This window comes from Trachinotus anak, unplaced genomic scaffold (genome assembly GCF_046630095.1).
Source record: "Trachinotus anak isolate AG129_WGS33_773 ecotype Australia unplaced genomic scaffold, CSIRO_AGI_Tana_v1 ptg000008l, whole genome shotgun sequence".
Taxonomy (NCBI): domain Eukaryota; kingdom Metazoa; phylum Chordata; class Actinopteri; order Carangiformes; family Carangidae; genus Trachinotus; species Trachinotus anak.
Window position 1 is genome coordinate 7203063 of NW_027273859.1, and position 18424 is coordinate 7221486.

The window sequence follows — 18424 nt, forward strand, 5'->3', positions numbered from 1 at the left end:
ATCAGAGAGCATGGTGATTAATGCATACAATCACAGCCAATCACATTACTGGTCTCTCACATGGCTGTGCCAATCACAATGAAGCATGAACTCAGCTCAACAACAGGAAACTATACTGCTGTCTGGATGCTGAACACAGCACCACAGATACGCAGCCAAATATCTGCCGGTGGTTTTATTACAATAGCAAAAGAAACCAATTCTAAACAAAGCAAAACAGTGAAATTGTTAATTTAGTAACAAGGCTTAACTTGAGCTGATTGTCATAACATTATTAAACAATATCTCATTTATAATTCTACTGCATTTCACGTCATAAACAATCACATTATATCATCATTAATGTCACACATGGTGCTGTACCACAATGCATTTAAAGAATAAACAGAGAGAATAAAAAGATATAACCATGCACTTTGATGTGTTTTAATGTTTATGTTTTTTACAGCAGACCAATGTTATTTGCATGTAGCGTAAGGTAAACTCAGTGGACAGTGTGTGAAGGCACTGAGCACTGGTGGCACTCGGAGGCTGTAAACTTATCAACATGTGTCCTGCTGCTTCAGACGGCTGCAGGGATTTCTTGAACTGAAGGAGAAACTTTTCATACAGCAGCGAGCAGCTGTGGAAAACAGATAGCGAGAAACTGGCAATTATTAATTTATAGATCAATGTAGCATGACTGAGTAATTTTTTCTGCCTTAACCACGTGAAAAGTGATCAGTCAAAATAGTTTATTTTAATAGTTTATTTAAAATGTTATTGCTGAACATTTGCTTCCAGTATTTACTTTCAAAATCAAAAGTTTGTGAGACATCTATGAGCACAACAATTTTTACCACATGACCAATAACTGCCTGAGCCCTGGTTGTTGCACCACCACATAAATAGGGCCCTCAGACTCACAAGTGGACTTCCAGTATTCTCTTTCTTGGGTTCCCTCTCACAAGGAATCCCAACTATGTGAGGTGAACTCAGAGTGCATGGTGCTGATGGACACCCTCTGCACCGCTTATGCTATGGGGCCTCTTAAGTCTCCGCAGTATAAGATTGTGAAGAGGTTGGAAATTCACTCAGATTCCCATGCCACACAATAATATAGTCACGTGTGCTTGCTCCAGAGCTGAGGCCCCAAGCCGAGCCCTTCTTAAGACATTTCTTATAATCTGTGGCATAAACTTAACTTCCTCTTGGAGCAAGGTACAAGAAAGGTAGAAATGTGGAGATTACAACCCAATGCAATGGCCAAACACTCGATCTTATATTTACATTGTCACAGTGTTGCACCATTAATGAGCTAATTAAGAAACGTCTGATTAGCTTGACCTCCAAAATGGCTGCAAAACTTTTACGATGGCAGGGAGGCAATGGAGCGTCTAATGTTGCCGCACGGGGCACAGGTTAATTGGCTTGGCAGAATCATTTCCTTGCCTTAATTATTTCTTATGGTCCCATTTTAAATGTATTAGCGTATGAAAGGCTGCCAGACTGAACTGTAAACAGGTATTAGAGGGGATTATATGGGTTTTCCTTGTGCCCAGTCACAGTTTACACCATGGATAAATCTGCTTACAGCGATATAACCCCTAAAGACCCAAGACAGCAATACAAAAGTCTATGACGGTTTCTTAATCAAACTCTGATGACCTTTAGGCTTCCACCTTGAGAAAAATAGCACTAGTTCACTGCATCATATGTCTAGCATTAGTCTGAGAGTTTGAAATATGTTTATCTAAATGTCTGCTATTCCTTAGTGCAAAGAATTATCCTTACCAGCATCCTCATGAGAAGCCCAACCTGCTCCAGTGAACCTTGAGTGACACACAAAATGGCACTTCATTGTTTTCCTATTTGTTCCGAGTGGTTCTTTAGGGCAGAACATTGGATTACAAACCCCCTGCATTCTCTCTTCTCTTCTCAAGGAGCAACACCCACACAGCCCACTTACTGCAGTTTTAGTTTCTCCATCCATGCTCCAAATAACCTCCATTCAGACAAAGTTATATCAGTTTGGAGGGATTTTTTTTTTGTTAAAATTGATTTACAGAGGTACTTGAACATGGACTGTTTGTATATAAGTATACCAGAATAATGCATTTTCATACTATTACATTCTTTTAGAGATAATAGTCACAAGGGCCTGCTTTTGCAACCTTCAAAAAATCGGTTTCTAAAAACAATACAGCATATTTTTATCAATAAAGCCTTGGAAGGTACATTGTTCATAACAGTCTGGATTCAGATGAATTCTGTTGTATTGATTCCTCTGGGACTGGAGAATAACACAACATACCTACCCCGTGCTTTAATAGAAGTGTGTGTGTGTGTGTGTGTGTGTGTGTGTGTGTGTGCGTTTGTGATTCAGGACAGTCGTGTGTGTACTTTCCCTCAAAGCAGGAATGCTGTCATATTGAAGACCCCCCTATCTTTGGCATCTCATTTCTCAGAGAGGATCACTCCCATAAATAACCAATGGTATCTCTGCTGTGCCCTTATGTAACAGATACTTATCGTCACAGAGCCTTTCATGTGCAGGATTTACCAGTGAGGGATCAAGTTTAGGTTTGGGGAAGTGCTGTGGTATTAATTAGCTGTACATTGTGGTCTCCATGCATTGAAATATTTTGCAAAACAACATTAGGAAGCACAGTGTTATATTTTTGAGTCCAGAACATTTTCCTCAATCTGACTTTTTGGTACTTTACCATATAAAAGGCAAGGTGAGGCTAATTTATTTGTATGGCACATTATCATACACGGGGTCATTCAGTGTGCTTAACAGAAATAAAAGAAGCATAAAAATAATTGTAAAAAGCGTAATAAGTATATAATAAGTACGAAACAGTATAAAAACCGATAATATCTAATATCTGGAGTTTAAAAATAGCTGTCTGTCTGAACGGCATCACTGTACAACACCTGCAGTTGTCACACATTTACACCTTGTGCTTTCCACTGATATTGAGTTGCTCTCTCAAAAGTCAAGTATTTGTTTTTCAAAGCTATGATTGCTGCTACAGTACTTGAGTCCGGCAGTGTAACACATTAGTTGTCTCTGTGTTGCAGCTCGCCCGCTACTCAACTGAAGGGCTACTCCAGCTAGGACCCCTGGGGTCGACCACCTTCCTGCCTGACACAAAATGTCTGGTCGACGATGGCAGAGGACGTACTCCCAGTCTGAAAAAATGTGATGCAGTTTCAAGGATTTCCCAGAGGCTTTGGGACTTTACACAGGTAATAAAGAAAACGCATAAGTTGCCCTTTTAACAATGATCTTCAACTCTGCGACACTTAGAAAGCTAAAATAAGACAGTGACACACATGTAACTAAAGGCCTAATAACTGTTGTTGATGCCATAACAACAAACAGTAGAATATTTATTATTCTATGAATGACTCTTAGTGTTGCATCCATCTGTTTCTTCTGAAGGTTATTGTACATATTCAGTCATGTCTGTGTTGTTGTTGCAGAATGGTCCAATCATCAGCAGGGACACTGGTCGATGCTTGGAGGTAGAAATGTCCAAAGACGCCAACTTCGGCCTTCGTCTGGTGGTCCAGAGATGCTCTGGTCAGAAGTGGATGATACGAAACTGGATTAAGCATCCCAGGCACTGAAGCCAGAGGACAACCTCTGAGACAGTTTGGGCACTGTTTCAAGTGGAATTTGGATCTCAAACTGTGGACAGTTCAGAGAGGAGCGGGGACTGCTGGTGCTAGTGTGTGGTATTTCACACTACAGACCGCACCGCACACCGAGCTTCCCTCAGGCCACAGAGCTTCCAACACCGAGTGTTAAAGAAGAATTTGATCAATTCCTGTGTTCCACTGAGCTGTGTGCACTGTTTGAAATGGCCCACATTTCTGACATTCAGCTACATGTATAGAGCAGTGTAACAAGACACCTGAGTGCTGCCCCTGAAGGTGGTTCAACATCCCAGTAATTCTTTTGTTTTTACTGTAAAGCTAGAAACGAGGACGAGAGCGTGCGTGGGTGTGTATTTAGTTTTTTATTTTGCTGAGCGCATCTGAGCAAATCAGAAGATATAATTGTCGTCAATTGCCACATCAAAGTGATTATTTTGGGCTGTGATGTGGAAAATTGCTTTGGACATATTGTGCTGCCCTGGCAAGTCATGCAACAGGCTCCAAAGGGACGGCCCATCATCTGATCGGGAGGCATTTCACCTGCACTCACACAAACCACGACAGTTCTTTGTTTCTTTGGACTGTATTGCTCACTGTGGACAGGAGCAATCATGTGCCTTTTTTCTCATTTTTCTGCTTCATCTGACCAGGGAATGTCAGTCCCAAAAGCATGTACAAAATTATTTGAAAGTTATTAATATATAAAACAATGTATAAAACAGTCTAATGATAGTAATATATTGTAAAAAGTGAAACTTGATATCCGTCCTCTGATAACAATTAGGATAATAAAATCATTTTTATGATGACCCGACTCTCCCTCTTTCTCTTTCCAAGAGTTTAGACTTCAGTCGTCAGCTCTAAGAATTCAGTGTCAAATGTTGCTCCCTGAATGTACTTGGCTGTGTGCTACATAAAAACCACACATTTTCTTTTGTACTATTGTAAAGCCAGTTGCTAACAACACCAGTACAATTGCCTGTCTTTTGTTGTGCCTGCACTTACAACCACCTCAAGCCTCCATCTGGTTTCTGGCCCTGTGCGCTGTAATTGTTCAAACCGCCCACTGGATAACAGGTCTTCAGAAAGCACTGAAAGCTTTCCAATTATTATACTCAGACAGAAACTTTTTCACTTTCACAGATTTGGAAGAATGACTCGGCTGAAAGTATCTTTCGACATTTTTGATTTTAACTTGAATATCAAAAAATGTTTGAGAGATACCAACTATCTTCTTTAAGTAAATAGCCAGCTAAGCAGCCCAAGAAAGTTACGTTAGAACAGAAAATTAAAAAAAACAAAAACCAGTCTGATCATTTTTCCTCATACTTACAGGACTAGCTAGCTCTACACTGCAGGACAAGAACAAGGACTAACGTGCAGCCTCAGCCTCAGTCTTTGCACAATATCATGTACAGTATGTTCCTCTCAAGTACATGTTTACATCCCATTTTACAGGACTGTCATATTAAAATGAGTCAGATAGAGATGTTTAAATGTTAAAAAGTGAGCCAGAGGTGATCTTTTAAACGAAGCATGGAGCTAATGCTAATGCTTAATTGTAGCATTTTTCCACTGTATGGTACTGATTATTCTCCACTCGCTTTTGGTACCAGGTACTTTTTAATCCACTCCAGATGGTACCCCTTCAATGCGGTGTTGTTATCATAGCAACGACACATGAAGCTATTGTGATGTCATCATCAACACAATACAGATGAACAGTAGAGGATATCAAAGGCATACTGAACGGAGAAATGTCTGCACCTCCTCAGTTGACCACAGCATGGTTTTGTGGGTTGCCACACTTAAAGAATGTAAGTATAAAAACTAACTAAAGTGTAACAACCTACAGTGAGTGGTGTGCAGTCTGCTGTTTAAAAATGGCAGGTTTGTTCAGAACGTCCCGTCTGACACGATGACTCAGTAGTGATGATGTCTTCATTTCACCTTTTGGTATCACCTCAGCCCGCTTGGAACCTCAGCAGGAATTACATCAAAAGAGTACCAGGTGCCAGGTGCTATCCAGAACTATGGCTGGATGGAAAACCAAAAAAGGTGAGAAGAATCAAGTCCGTGCAGTGGAAAAAGGCTCAGTGAAATACAGCAACAGCTGTCATTTTGTCTAACATTGTCAGAAATCAAGGACCCAATTGTTAGATCTGCTGCCATTATCATTGTAAACTGCATATGTGTTGTGTGAGAATGGAAAGCTTGAGAGGCATAGCAACAACACTGTTAACAATGGCTCCGTTACAAAAGTATTCACCCACATTGATGGTTTTCCTGTTTTATTGCAATTAAAATTTGTTAAAGTTAAAATGTATTTTTATTTGGATTTATAAACACACCTGTTCTGAAAATACCCTGAGTCTCGAACACCACAAGGCGAGCAACATGAAGACAAAGGAGCTCTCCAAGCAGGTCAGAGACACAGCTGTGGAGAAATATAGATGATGATTGGCTCATGAAAAAAATAAATAAAACTTTGAATTTTGAACATCCCAAAGAGCGTCATTAAATCCATTAGAACAAAAGTCACAGACAGGGCAACAAGGGCATTAATCAAAGACTGCAAGAGAACACTGAAGCAGCTGCAAAGGTCCACAGTGGAGATGGTGCTATCTGTCCATAGGACCACTTTAAGCCATACACTCCACAGTGGGGCTTTAGGGAAGTGTGGCCAGAAAAAAGCCTTTGCTTATAGAACAAAATAAGAAAACATTTGGAGTTCACTAAACAGTATGTGGCACACTCCTCAAACTCATGGAAGAAGGCTCTCTAGTCAGATGATACTAAAAAGTTCAACTTTTGACTTTTTAGCCACCATGGGAAACACTATGTGTGACACAAACCCAACACTTCCCATCACCCTGACAACACCACACCCACAGTGAAGTAAGGTGATGGCAGCATCATGCTCTGGGGAGGGACTGAAAAACTGGGGTACTTACGAAGCTACAAGATTTCTGTTTTTCTTTGTCTTACTTACTGTTTGTGTGGCATGTTGTGTAAATCAAATGGTACAAACTCAAAAAAAAATCCACTTTAATTCCATGATGTAAAGCAACGAAACAGGAAAAACCTCTCTTCTTTTCCTTTTAACATAGACATCATACTGTAGCGGGATGTAAGCTAAAAAGTGCTGTCTGTCCTGAAAGCACTGAACCCATTTGTTGTGTTCACAAGAGGTTTCCCTGTGTGTCCAATCTATTTTTCCACCATCCTGAGCCCAGATATACTGTGCATTCGCAGACGCAATGGGAAGTGAAAAGTCCTTTTTGCTGGGGTTAGCCATGCTATCCAACCTGCATGTTCCAAAGGCCCATTTTAATTTGGTTTCCAGCTGGTTTACCCTGAGAGATTGCCTGCACTTGCCACCACGTCATGCTTCTTTGCCTCTAATCATTTCATATAAGCAATGCATCATCTGTGTGTCCTCTAAACGAAGACCGCTCCAGCCCTCCTGAGGTAATATCTTATTCAGGTCTTGGACAAGGTTTACAAACACAGTGTCAGTGCTATGTCTCACGGCCCCTGTGTCAGGAAATAGCCTGAACTGGGAAATTATTATTCTAGCAATATGGGTTCCCCTGGACTTCACACCTGCAGAATAACGTTAGCCCACCTGATAGAATGAAAGGATTCAGTGGGTTACAGCTCTGTGCCACAGAGGCTACAGTGCTGTGTGTGGCTTCACCGGTCAAAGGAACAAATGTCCTCAGAAAACTATTGGATTTAAGGTTAAAATTGCTGTTAAAATTAGAGTAGTAGTCGTACTTCACCTATAATCTACCTTTTAAGTATCAAACAAATCACTCTTTGTTGACTTCAAATGTAGCGGTTTGCATGTTTACAGAGCATAGAGGCTGTTATCATCTTGGATACTGAGGAGTCACAGTCATTCTCTGTGTGAAGAAGCAAAACGTGAGCAGCAGTGTATTAATCAGACACATTTTGGGCTGATTATTATTCAAAGGGAGGGCTATGAATTAACATCAGGGATTAAGGTTAGTGTGTGTGACCAACAGAAGTCTCATCACATGTATCGTGTTACTCCTGCATGTGGACTGAATGTGTGCCAATGTATTAGCCCTGCATGCGTGAGCATCAGACAGTAGCGACTGAGCTTGTCACGGGAGGTGAAAGGGAAGGTTAGCCTCCATTACAGGTTTCATTTTCCCTCCGAGTGGATGACAGAGTGACAGTGAGTGATGGGCTGGTGGAGGGTGGGATGGTGGGGGTAAGGTGTGTGTCACAGGGCGACAGGAGGTGGGGAGTGGTGTTGTGGATTGGGGTGTTGGGGGGATGGATGGACAAGGACACCACATTCGTTTCCCAAGCAGGGACCCTCGTTCTTTCTCACTGTGATGCTGACAATACTGTTTTTTACGCCTGGGCTGCGGCCAAGTGGGAGAGGTGACTTCATTATTCAGACAGCTGCGTGTGCAGGGGAGGGAGGGGAGTTTGCAGGGGGTGCAGAGGTTGGTGGGTTTTTTTTCAACAGCATCTAATAGAAGTGCTGCAAAAGGCAGCATTTCCATTTTGAGACCAAACTGATGCTGATGCTAATTCCCTGGACTGCCACGGGTGGATACTGTTTGCACACATATTCATAATTATGAGGGAGCCAGGAGAGCAATCAGAGGTTTATTTATCTGCAGAGAAACTGACAGCACTTACTGCCGTGCTTGGAAAGCACAGAGATCTGGACACATAGCCAGCTCAGTAAGGGAAAGTTATCAAAGTTTTAATGAGCAATGTTTGAGAGGCAAACACACAAACAAGACTCATCATATAGAAAATTGTAGCATAAGTGCAATGGAAATGTTATCTTTGGAGGTATGGATAATAAATTCATTAAAAACAATTCTTTCAATTCCTAATAAAAAGAAAGAAACCCCCCTGATTTTTACATAATAGAATCTAAATCCATCAATAAAGATTATAAAAAAATAAAAAATAAAACCTCATACTTTCCTGTGGTCTGGATAACAGCCAGAGTTTATGGGGACCGTGAGTGGGTCATTCCTGCACACATTAGTCATACAGTTTATGAGCCCTTCTGGGGATAAAACGATCATTTCTCCATACAATATTTCACCTCTTTTATTGTCCCCATCTGAGACAGTGAATGTTCACTCTCATCCTGGGCTCACATAACAGGGAACACATTAAGCAGTGTTCCATTTACAAAGACACAAAATGGGATTATGAAAGAATACTCAAATAAATTCAAGTATATAAAGCAAAGCATAAAGTTTCCATCCAGAGTGGCTTTGCCTGGGCAGGACACCAACTTAAAAGAGGGAATTGTTTGGTGTTAGAAAATCCAAGACATGATGTGTAAACTTGAAAGTAAAGTGTTTTTTTTTGGTTTTTTTTACTTTGGAGAGAGCAAAGATAGCTGTTTCTCCCCTCATTTTAGTTTCTATGCTAAGCTACGCTAATTGCCTCCCAGCTCCAGGTCCATGCTTGAGTGTGTTACCTTTTCATCTCTCTCTTGCAAAAAGAGCAAATATATGTATTTCCCAAAAGCACTCCTTTAACAGCTTGGCCTACATAAACATCCCTACAAGTATTACTGTAGCTCTAACCGGCAACTCAGGACCTCAGCAGCTTCTGTTCAGAGCAGTATAGTTTCCAGTGGCGGTAATGTTGTTTTTTTAAACCTGCAAGACTATAATGTAGTGAAAAGTTGTTCATACTTGGGTTGATTTGGCAAGTATACAAAAAGCAGACTGAGGATCATCACAAATGATGATAACAATAATGACACTGTTAAAATGCTGAATTTGTGGAAAAGGAAAATTGAGAGAGGCTGAAGGTGAAGATCATGAAAAAAGTGATGGTTCCAGCGACCGTTTCTGCTGTCAAATGGACAAAAATATCTAAAGACTTTGAAACCCGCACTGATCTCATGGCTTGGATCAGAGATAATAACTAGAACCTGTTATTGACAGCTAACGGCAAGATCAAACACCTCGCCGTGCAGTTTATCTCTTTGTCTCTATGCGTTTCTCTTTAGGTGCACGGTGCAATTTCCTAATCAACAATAATTGCTTTATTCTGTCAATACTGCAAGGGGGCGATGGAGATTTCAGACAGTTATGCTGTACAAGCCGATGGGATGAGAGAGTGAAAAGAGCGGGTACGTGCCTGAACAGCTTGTGGATCTTATAATGAGATCTCCAGAGATGAGCAGCACAGTAGCTCCAAGACACAATTAGGCCCAGCATTGCTCTGCCTCTAAGATAGAAGTGTACAGGCAGCACAGAGGTGGTACTGTATGTGAGCGTGTGTGTGTGTGTGTGTGCATAGTGGTATGTTTGAAATTTGAAAAATGCAATAAATAGTAGACTGTTTTTCCAGGGCTAGCTGTAGCATCCACACACAATGGCCCTGAGATGACTATATGTTCCTTTTATTATATTTCATTTCAAACTTGCTTCGGTGTTTTGTATTGGTTTAGTTAATGAATTTATATATTGATGACTGTACTACCTGCAGCCAGTCAGATCTTTTTCCCTACAGACAGGTTGCTCCAGGCTGGTTTGAAAACCTAAAGTGGGCCCAGTCCCTCAACATAAAGTACCTGGTCCATTGGTTGGACTGCAGCAGTCCCTACTGCTTAAGCCCAGCTGATGATGAAACTTTAAAATAACAGCTGTAGACCAAAAGGTTTTGGATATGCCCTTTGGCCAATATTTGGCAAAGGAATAGAGAAACTGGTTTGACTTGCTTTTGGCTTACATTTATTATGATAGAGAATGAAAAGTTGTCTGCAGGGATGGTTATTGAGTCAAAGTGGAGGAATCTGTAGCTTGTAGAATGACCGTTATTATAATATGTTCCAGCCTTTAATAGGGTCATAAAGAGAGCATAAGTTACATTCACTGGCAACAGACACCGCTGAATAATCTATCTCTGAAGTTAGATCAACGCTGACAGAATTTGTCTTCTCCAACACAGGTATCTATCATGCAAGACTAATGTGTGGGGAGTTTTTATTCAACCAGGAGTTCAAGCTGAAAAGTCAGAGGCATCTGGCCAAATAAATAATGCGTTCCTGGTACTGAAATGTTCAGCAACTCTTCCAACATCAACAACAAATAATCATCAACACAAAAATACTCACAGCTTCACACATTTACAACTAAGACAGACCCAAATCTTTACTACTGTTGGCTAGTGCAGAGCAGCAGCATAAACCACGAGAAAACACTGTTCACAAAAAGGCTAAGTGTACAATACAAGGACACCTGTGATTGTAATTTGTATATAATTTATGAAATAAAATAGTTTTATCATTCTTGGACATGGCTAAAGTTGCACTAGTCAACATTTTTAGTCGCTCATAGAGGCAAACCCACAGAGAATTATCACTAGACTCTGAAGTTCGACTCAGCCTTACAGATGTTTCAGCATCTTTCTGGTTGCACTTCCAATAGCTTTGTTTTCCAGCTGCAACAGGCAGGTTTTTTCTGCATGACACCAAATAGCAGGCAAACAACCTTAGAAACAAGCTAGTGAACATAGCAGAGCCTTGTAGCAGCTAAAGAGCCAGATATTTTTTGGTTGGTAGAGACCAAATTAGAGCTAAAAAGAGTGAATACTGTACTTAAAGGAGCCATTTGTAAGTTTTGCAATTGCTACATAGCTAACATTAGCATTTACAGCTGTTTACTTACCAGTCTAGAAGAAACGCTGTGAGTTCAACTTCATTTCTTTACTCACCGAGAGCCAGTGGAAAGTAACGCTAATGTTGGCTTATGTTTCTATCACACCTTTTCTTCTACTGAAGTTAGCACGCTAACCAGTTAGCCCTGGCCGGTCTCGTTACTTTCCAATAGTGACTCACTATAGCCTCCAACCTGCCCTGCATATGTAGCACTGCTCAGAGGGCGTTTCATAACCCGCTGTATCATAAAAAGAATGATGGCCGAAGCTCTTGACAAGCAACAATCACCATCACCCGCTCCCAGTATGAAACCATGTTTGGTAGCAGATAAAACTTGCAAATCACCTCTTTAAATGTTTTATATTCAGTAAATTAGCCTAACAGACTCTTTAAAAGTATGTATTTCAAGTCATTAGTTTAATTATTTCTAATTTTCTAATTGCATTTACTGTAACAGTCTTTTGTCAATAGATTACACCAATCCTATTACATGTGATCTGTTACCTTCCATTTCAGAATTGTAGATACAGTTAACAGCGAACATGACAGAAATATAATCCTTTTTTATATAATACAAGGTTATGGGGAACAGCTTGCAGAGCTGACTACATTTACACATACACACACAACCACCTAGTATGTCGGGCCCAAAGGGCTGCTTTATGCTAATAAGCTCCATCAAGGTCAGCCAGTCTTTTCACTGCTCCCACATCCTTGTGTTTTTTCCACATCGCAGACAGTGATGACTTTAATGGCGCTACTTCCCAAAACAGCACAATGACTTAAGGGGAAACGCATTACCCGTAGCAGCATTTGAGGTTATTTGCCACAGCAAGGTCTCAGCCCAACTCTATCTGCAGCTTCATCCCACCAGAAATCTCGAACAGTGTGTTTCCTGCTCTGGTTTCTGATAATACATCTACAAATCAACACACTGGCATTGCAAAAATGGCTTGGTGCCGTCTGTCTCTAAACATCAATGAATACTGAGGTTCCTTGTTGTTACACCCCAAAGAAACAGCTCATGAATTAAAATGACATCGGACCTGCTATAAATTCTACAACGAGAAAGTGAGTTAAAGCTTTTCCAAGCCATGGGTTCCCTCAGCTGAAGACTGATGAAAGCTGAAACACCGTTTGTGGTTAAGACAAGCTCAGGACAGTTTTAAGTTGCGTACTGTGATAAATTCTTGTCAAGTGCAGAATTTTTGCTGTGAACTGCACACTGATGTGGGAGGAGAAGCACAGCAAGAGTCGGTAATGATCCAGAAATGCAGTCCAATTTTAGTGTTGAGGATTATTGGGATTGCTGTTTATGTCACTTGCCTAAAACCTTGTCAAAGGCACACAGTTTGACGCAGTGAGGTGTGAGTGGTGTTCTGTGATTTTACTAAGTAATGAGCACATGAACAGATCCCAGGGTTTAGCTAATTTTGCTGTGGATTTTGTCCAGTTTGACTTTGGTATAATTTCCTCAGGCAGTAAAGAGTGAAAGTCAACATATTAATGTAACAACAGTATAAGCACATGTGATATATATACACATGGTAAGCACATGTGATATATATATATATATATATATATATATATGTGAGTGTTTGCTAAGTAAAGTTTTGCAAAGTAGAATCAGACAGAGACTATAAAGCAGCCATGTCTATAGCTATCAGACACCCGCTGGTAGATGGATCCCCCTCCTCTCGGAAAACTGTCCCTGTCAGTCACTTGTTTGGCTCTCTTCCATAAATCACTGAATCACCGCAGTGGTTGATAGCATCTCCTCCCAAGCTAATTTTATACTGCCATATTAACTTTCTACACTTCAAGGACAAGTGTTGTAAAAATACTGAAGCTTATGCATTGTCTGATGTGTGTGGGAACTGAGCTCCATTTTCTTCTGCTGTGACTGAAAATGCTGATTGTCCAAAAGCGATTTTCCTAAATTTAGCTGAGCAGTGACCTCTGACTGATGGCCGCCCTAACATTGTCCGTGTGGAATGACACACATTGTTTAAGTGAGGGTGGTGCAAGATCATGAATTAACTTATATACTGTATCAGGCACATATCTACACATATCTGCACTTACACATTAGCATTTGTATTACTGTGACAAAATCAGCTCCTCTGCAAGGTCACCATGCTGCTATGAACAAAAAAACAAGACGAGATGTCCCTCTCTTCGGTGAGATACGTGTTCATGTTACTCAGATGAACTGCAGCAAGCAGCTATCGCTACGTGCAGTTTGTAGCACTGAAACGTCTACTAAACCGGTGCTTGGCTAAAAGTGCAGTGTACTGTAGTCGAGAAACCTCATCTGTATTAGCATAATAACACCAGATTTTCTTCATTTTTGTTGCTGTTTTTGTAGTTTCATTGACTTTTCTTTTCTTTCTACTGGGAGGTCAATATTAATTGTAAAATGGATTGGTAATGGAGTAAACGTTTCTTTGCCTTTGTGATTATGATAGCTGTTGTTAAAGCTTAAACTGATTTTACATAAATGTGGTAAGCAACAGAGTAAATGTAGGTTACTGAACGTTATAGCAATGAGGAGTGAAGGTCAGTCTGCCAACCTGAAAACAGCACACCATAATCTAGTTTACAATATCCTGCAGAAATGAGCTTCTTGCTGATCTTGTGACACAAATTCAGGAATAAAATTAAAGGTTATGAGAGAAGTACTGCAGCTGCAAGATAAATGATTATATTCATTGATGGCGCACTAGTCACTTTCAGAGAGAATAGAGGCGAGAGCTGTAATTTGAATGTGCTTTTGTGTATTCTAAAATGACACCGTCACTGATTTTCTACAGCTGTTACACTGAAACCAATCTCTGAGCTGAAAATATCAGGAGAAGCCCCTCCATCCATCCCATTAACCTGACGTCCTTTCAGCCAATCACCATGTTGCGTGCATCTGAGGCACAAGCCAAGGATGCCATCACTTTACATAGGTTGATCGTCAGCAAAACTTACTGATGCAGGTCGTGTGGAGGTGGTGCAAAGATGGAGGAAGCTAATTGAATTGTCACCGTAGCTCTGCTGTACCATACTGTACTGCCTCTTCATTGGCCGCCGTCCAGGCCTCTAATAACACGGATGAATGGAATCAATCTCACCGTACAGTGTGGTGGTAATGGGACATTCAGAGATTCATACATCTGGGTGTGCAGTGGGCTGAGAGGAGTTAAAAGCCAGCCAATGAAGTGGAGGCAACCGATCAGGTTATCTGTCTGATCATACTACTTCCTGAATGGAGAAACCGTAGATTTTCTTTTCTAAACTCTGTAGTCTGGCCCTGAACTTGTTTGGTTTTTCTGTAGATGACCGGTGAAGCACTCCCAGCCCCCCCTCAAGTCAGTAAATCAGCCCACACAGACAAAGATGAGGCCGTCATATACTGGACTGTACCTGTCCACAGGGTGTCCTTCCATCAGGGGAAGCTGGGAAACATGGTGAAAATCATGTTTTCTTACTTTCGCAGCACATTTCAACAAAATAAAGCCCCATCTCTCTGGAAGGCTCAAAGCAGTGCTCTCCACCTGACTCAGCTCAGGGTCATACCTCCTCCAGATGTTCTCTGATGACTCTCCTATTGTGGGCTGCACCAGTGAGCACAAAGAGGAGGAGTTTGATGTAAACCTTTGTCAGTGTAGATCTGAAATTTTTAGTATGCTTGCTCCTCTTTCAGTGTGGTATTTTTTCATACACATATGCACATTTTTGTCCCTACTCTATTGTTTTGTTTTTCAGAACTGTGTGGCAATCATTGTCTAAAATCTTTCTGAAGGAAGATTATTACTATTTTTTCAAGTTAATCAGACAATATCAGAATAATCCATCACGGTATCTGCCAAAACCTCTGGAGTAACCTTTGTTTCTAATTTAAAGCTTCACTCACCACATTTTTATACTAATAGTATGAAAAATTGCTATATATAATGTCACTTGTAGTAATGAATACACAGAAAATCACGACCCTACTTCCTGCTCCACAGAGTGTTTTTGCCTCTTTCACATCATTGTTTTGTTTTTTCAGCCACAACTTTAATGGTTTGGTTCAGTCTTTTACAACTGTCTTTTTTTTGTTTGTGCTGTTTTATAACATGCAGGTTGATTTAGTTTTAATACCTTTACCACCTTTAGTTGTTATATATTGTTCAGCTTCTGTATCTGATAAACATGCCATTTTGTTAAGTGTTGGACAAATACAGTCATTATCATCATAGTAAGATGTAGTTGTAGTTGTAGTAGTAGTAGTTTGTAACTGTTGTTGTTCCAGCCACAGTCTTTGCAGACATTTTCTGCAGCAAAAACACGAGAGGGAAACATCTGAAAGTCACAACGGAGGTTAATAATTCATAGCAGAGAATATACTAAATATTCCACCAGCGGAGACTCCCAGTTGACCTAGTAGGTGAGGTATGTGTCAATATGCAGCATGCATTGGGTCCAGATATTGAAAAGATCAATTGCACAGAACAAATAACACAGACATGCAACATAACATACTGTCTTGCGTAAGGTCTATAGGCTTCACAGGAAACTGAAACCTGTTCACTTTTATTACAGGTCTCTTTTTTCATTATGTGAAAAAAGGGTAAAAAGTGGAGAAACTGAGTTTATCTAGGAATGGTTTATCATTTCAAATATGCAGAGGAGCGAGAAAGAAAATAGCAACGCAAATGTCAATCCTCTCCAGGATGCTTGAAGCTTTGTTTAAATGCCAATCAGAGATTGGCTGAGGAGGAAATGGAAATGAAAGCTTAGAGAACAATTCTCAACAGATGGGACTCATCTCTGAAGTGAATTTAGAATATTCATTCAAATATTCATTCTTACAGATTCCCTTTTGAAATGTTTTTCCTTTTTCACTCACTGTAAGAGAGCAAAGGATTGGTGAGTGGCGGGATGGTGTATATATAATTTAATAACGTGGTCATTCGTTGCATTGTTGAGGTGGTAAGTGTTATTAAAGATAGAAATAGCCTTGCTATGCCACTTTACAGTATTATCATAGACAAGGTATTGATTTGACCTGAGGGTTGCTTTCATTTGCAAGTATCGTTCCTGACCGGGGCGTGATGTACTCTCTTCTCCCTCTTTACTCATCCCTGAATACAAATGAGCCTCCTTTTATCTGTCTAAATAATCAGCTGTGTCTGTTCAAATGTAGGCAGCTGCTGATGTCCTTGCTGTGGTTCTTTAAGGGGACATTTGCACAACAAACATACGTGACAATACTAGTCCTTACCTCTGCCGAGAAGGACATTCAATCTACAAAACTCATGAAAATGAAGTCACTTTCCGAATTTCACAAGAAATTTCAAAGGATAGTCGTGCAAATTGAGGGGCAATCTGTCCAAGGTTGTTCTCAGAAGAAAGGAACACTTTTATCTTACTTCTCGATAACCTTTGCAATCAGTCTGTGAATAGTTGTAATCTGGAACAGTGGGGTAAAATACATCACTTGCTACTTCTCTGATGGAAAATCAACAATTAATCACCGTTGCTTTGCTCTGCTACAGATGATTATCATCAATAGGAAGCATATCGCCATCTTAACAGAGCCAAGGGACACTACATGCAAAATTATTACCTCTACACTCTGGGGAAAATATACCAAGGACACACTGTACACACTATGAAAGCAAAATATTTTTGAATGTTTCAGATCCTAACATAGGATAAAATGGAAAGTACTTTTTCTAGAAATAAAAATCAGTGACATGGTTGAGTGATTTGAAGTTGTCTACAGACATTTTAATAGCATGCAAGCAAAGGAAAAACTGGTAGCACTTTATTTCAGGCTCTCTACCATTGATAAGTGATATGTCATCAGCAAATGGTTTATAACACGCTATAATATAGTTGTAAGTAGGCATCCGGACATTTCAGTGTTTATTCATTCATTTTGAATAACTATACTTCTGTAGGCCTATATGATAAACAGTTAATGAGTGACTTGCAATATAACACAGATGTAATTATATAAAATATATTCATACATTTAATCTAATTTGCAAATATTTAGTATGTGTTTATATTAAATAAATATTTAGAGTTTGGTTTAATTAGTTGTTGCGTGAATGACAACTTTGACAAGAACATCATTGTCAAATGAAAATTATTTACAGGTCCTAAGAGTCTTTCCACCTTTGTCCTGTAAAAAAAGATCCCATAGGTCATCTGTGCAGCAGATTATTATGACCCAGAGTTATGTTTTGTTTTTAGGGAACATCTAGCCGCCACAGAAATTATGACAGGAGCAAGGCAGCAAAATGCACAATGACATAATATATAGAGCAACAAAGTCTGTCAGGAGGAGGTTGGGGACGGATGGAACAACAAAACACAAGAATATGACATAAGAGACCGGTGTTTGAGTCCCATGTAAATCTAGCAGTTCATGTTGTTTCTTTTGTTGTTTATTTTTAACCAAAGGTAACCACATTGTAATTATTGTAACCATGACAACAAAGATTGTCTAATGTTAAAGAAGTAGTTTATATGTAACCCATACCAGGATCTTCTCCTAAACCTAACTAAGTATTTCTTGTGCCTAAACCTAAACAAGTCATGACCATTTATTATCATAACCATGGCAACAAGGTCACATACAGTCTGTATGTTTATGATTGTAACTATGTCATGATGACTAGTTATTATGACCCACAGTTACACTGACATCTAGCAAAGTAATTATGGGACACTCCTATGGGTTGTGTCAGGAAAAAAAAAACCTATATGGTTCAGGTTGGAGGACTTTTTGGTCTTATGCAAAAAACACAACCTCAAACCTCCTGAAACACCTACTACAACAGTACAACAAGGTGAAACTCGTGGAAATATACCCCAAAGATGCCTCTGTGGCTGTGGAGGATGGTTGTAGCCCTACAATGGCTAAAAAAAACCCAGAACTGGTCAGCAGACTACAACCTAGTGAAGGTTGTAGCTGGATATATGGTGGATGAAATGTTGCTTATCTCCATGACTGATCCTCCATCTTTCAGACAGATCCTTGGGAAAATAACAGTCAGAGGCAACAGAAGACCCCAGGTAAAAAATATGAGCCTTTTAAGCTTTAGCTGCGCT

At 40.0% G+C, this 18424-nt stretch overlaps 1 protein-coding gene across 2 annotated transcripts in view; it reads left to right on the plus strand.

Annotated features, from left to right (window-relative positions):
* The window catches only part of galnt9 (polypeptide N-acetylgalactosaminyltransferase 9), an 88667-nt gene extending 84210 nt beyond the window's left edge, over nt 1-4457 (plus strand). For both annotated transcript variants that reach the window (XM_071482151.1, XM_071482152.1), the window contains 2 exons: nt 3067-3234; nt 3472-4457. In XM_071482151.1, coding sequence (XP_071338252.1) covers nt 3067-3234; nt 3472-3618 — 315 coding nt within the window. In that variant the 3' untranslated portion in view covers nt 3619-4457. The remainder of the gene's footprint in view (nt 1-3066; nt 3235-3471) is intronic.
* The last annotated feature ends 13967 nt before the right edge of the window (nt 4458-18424 follow it).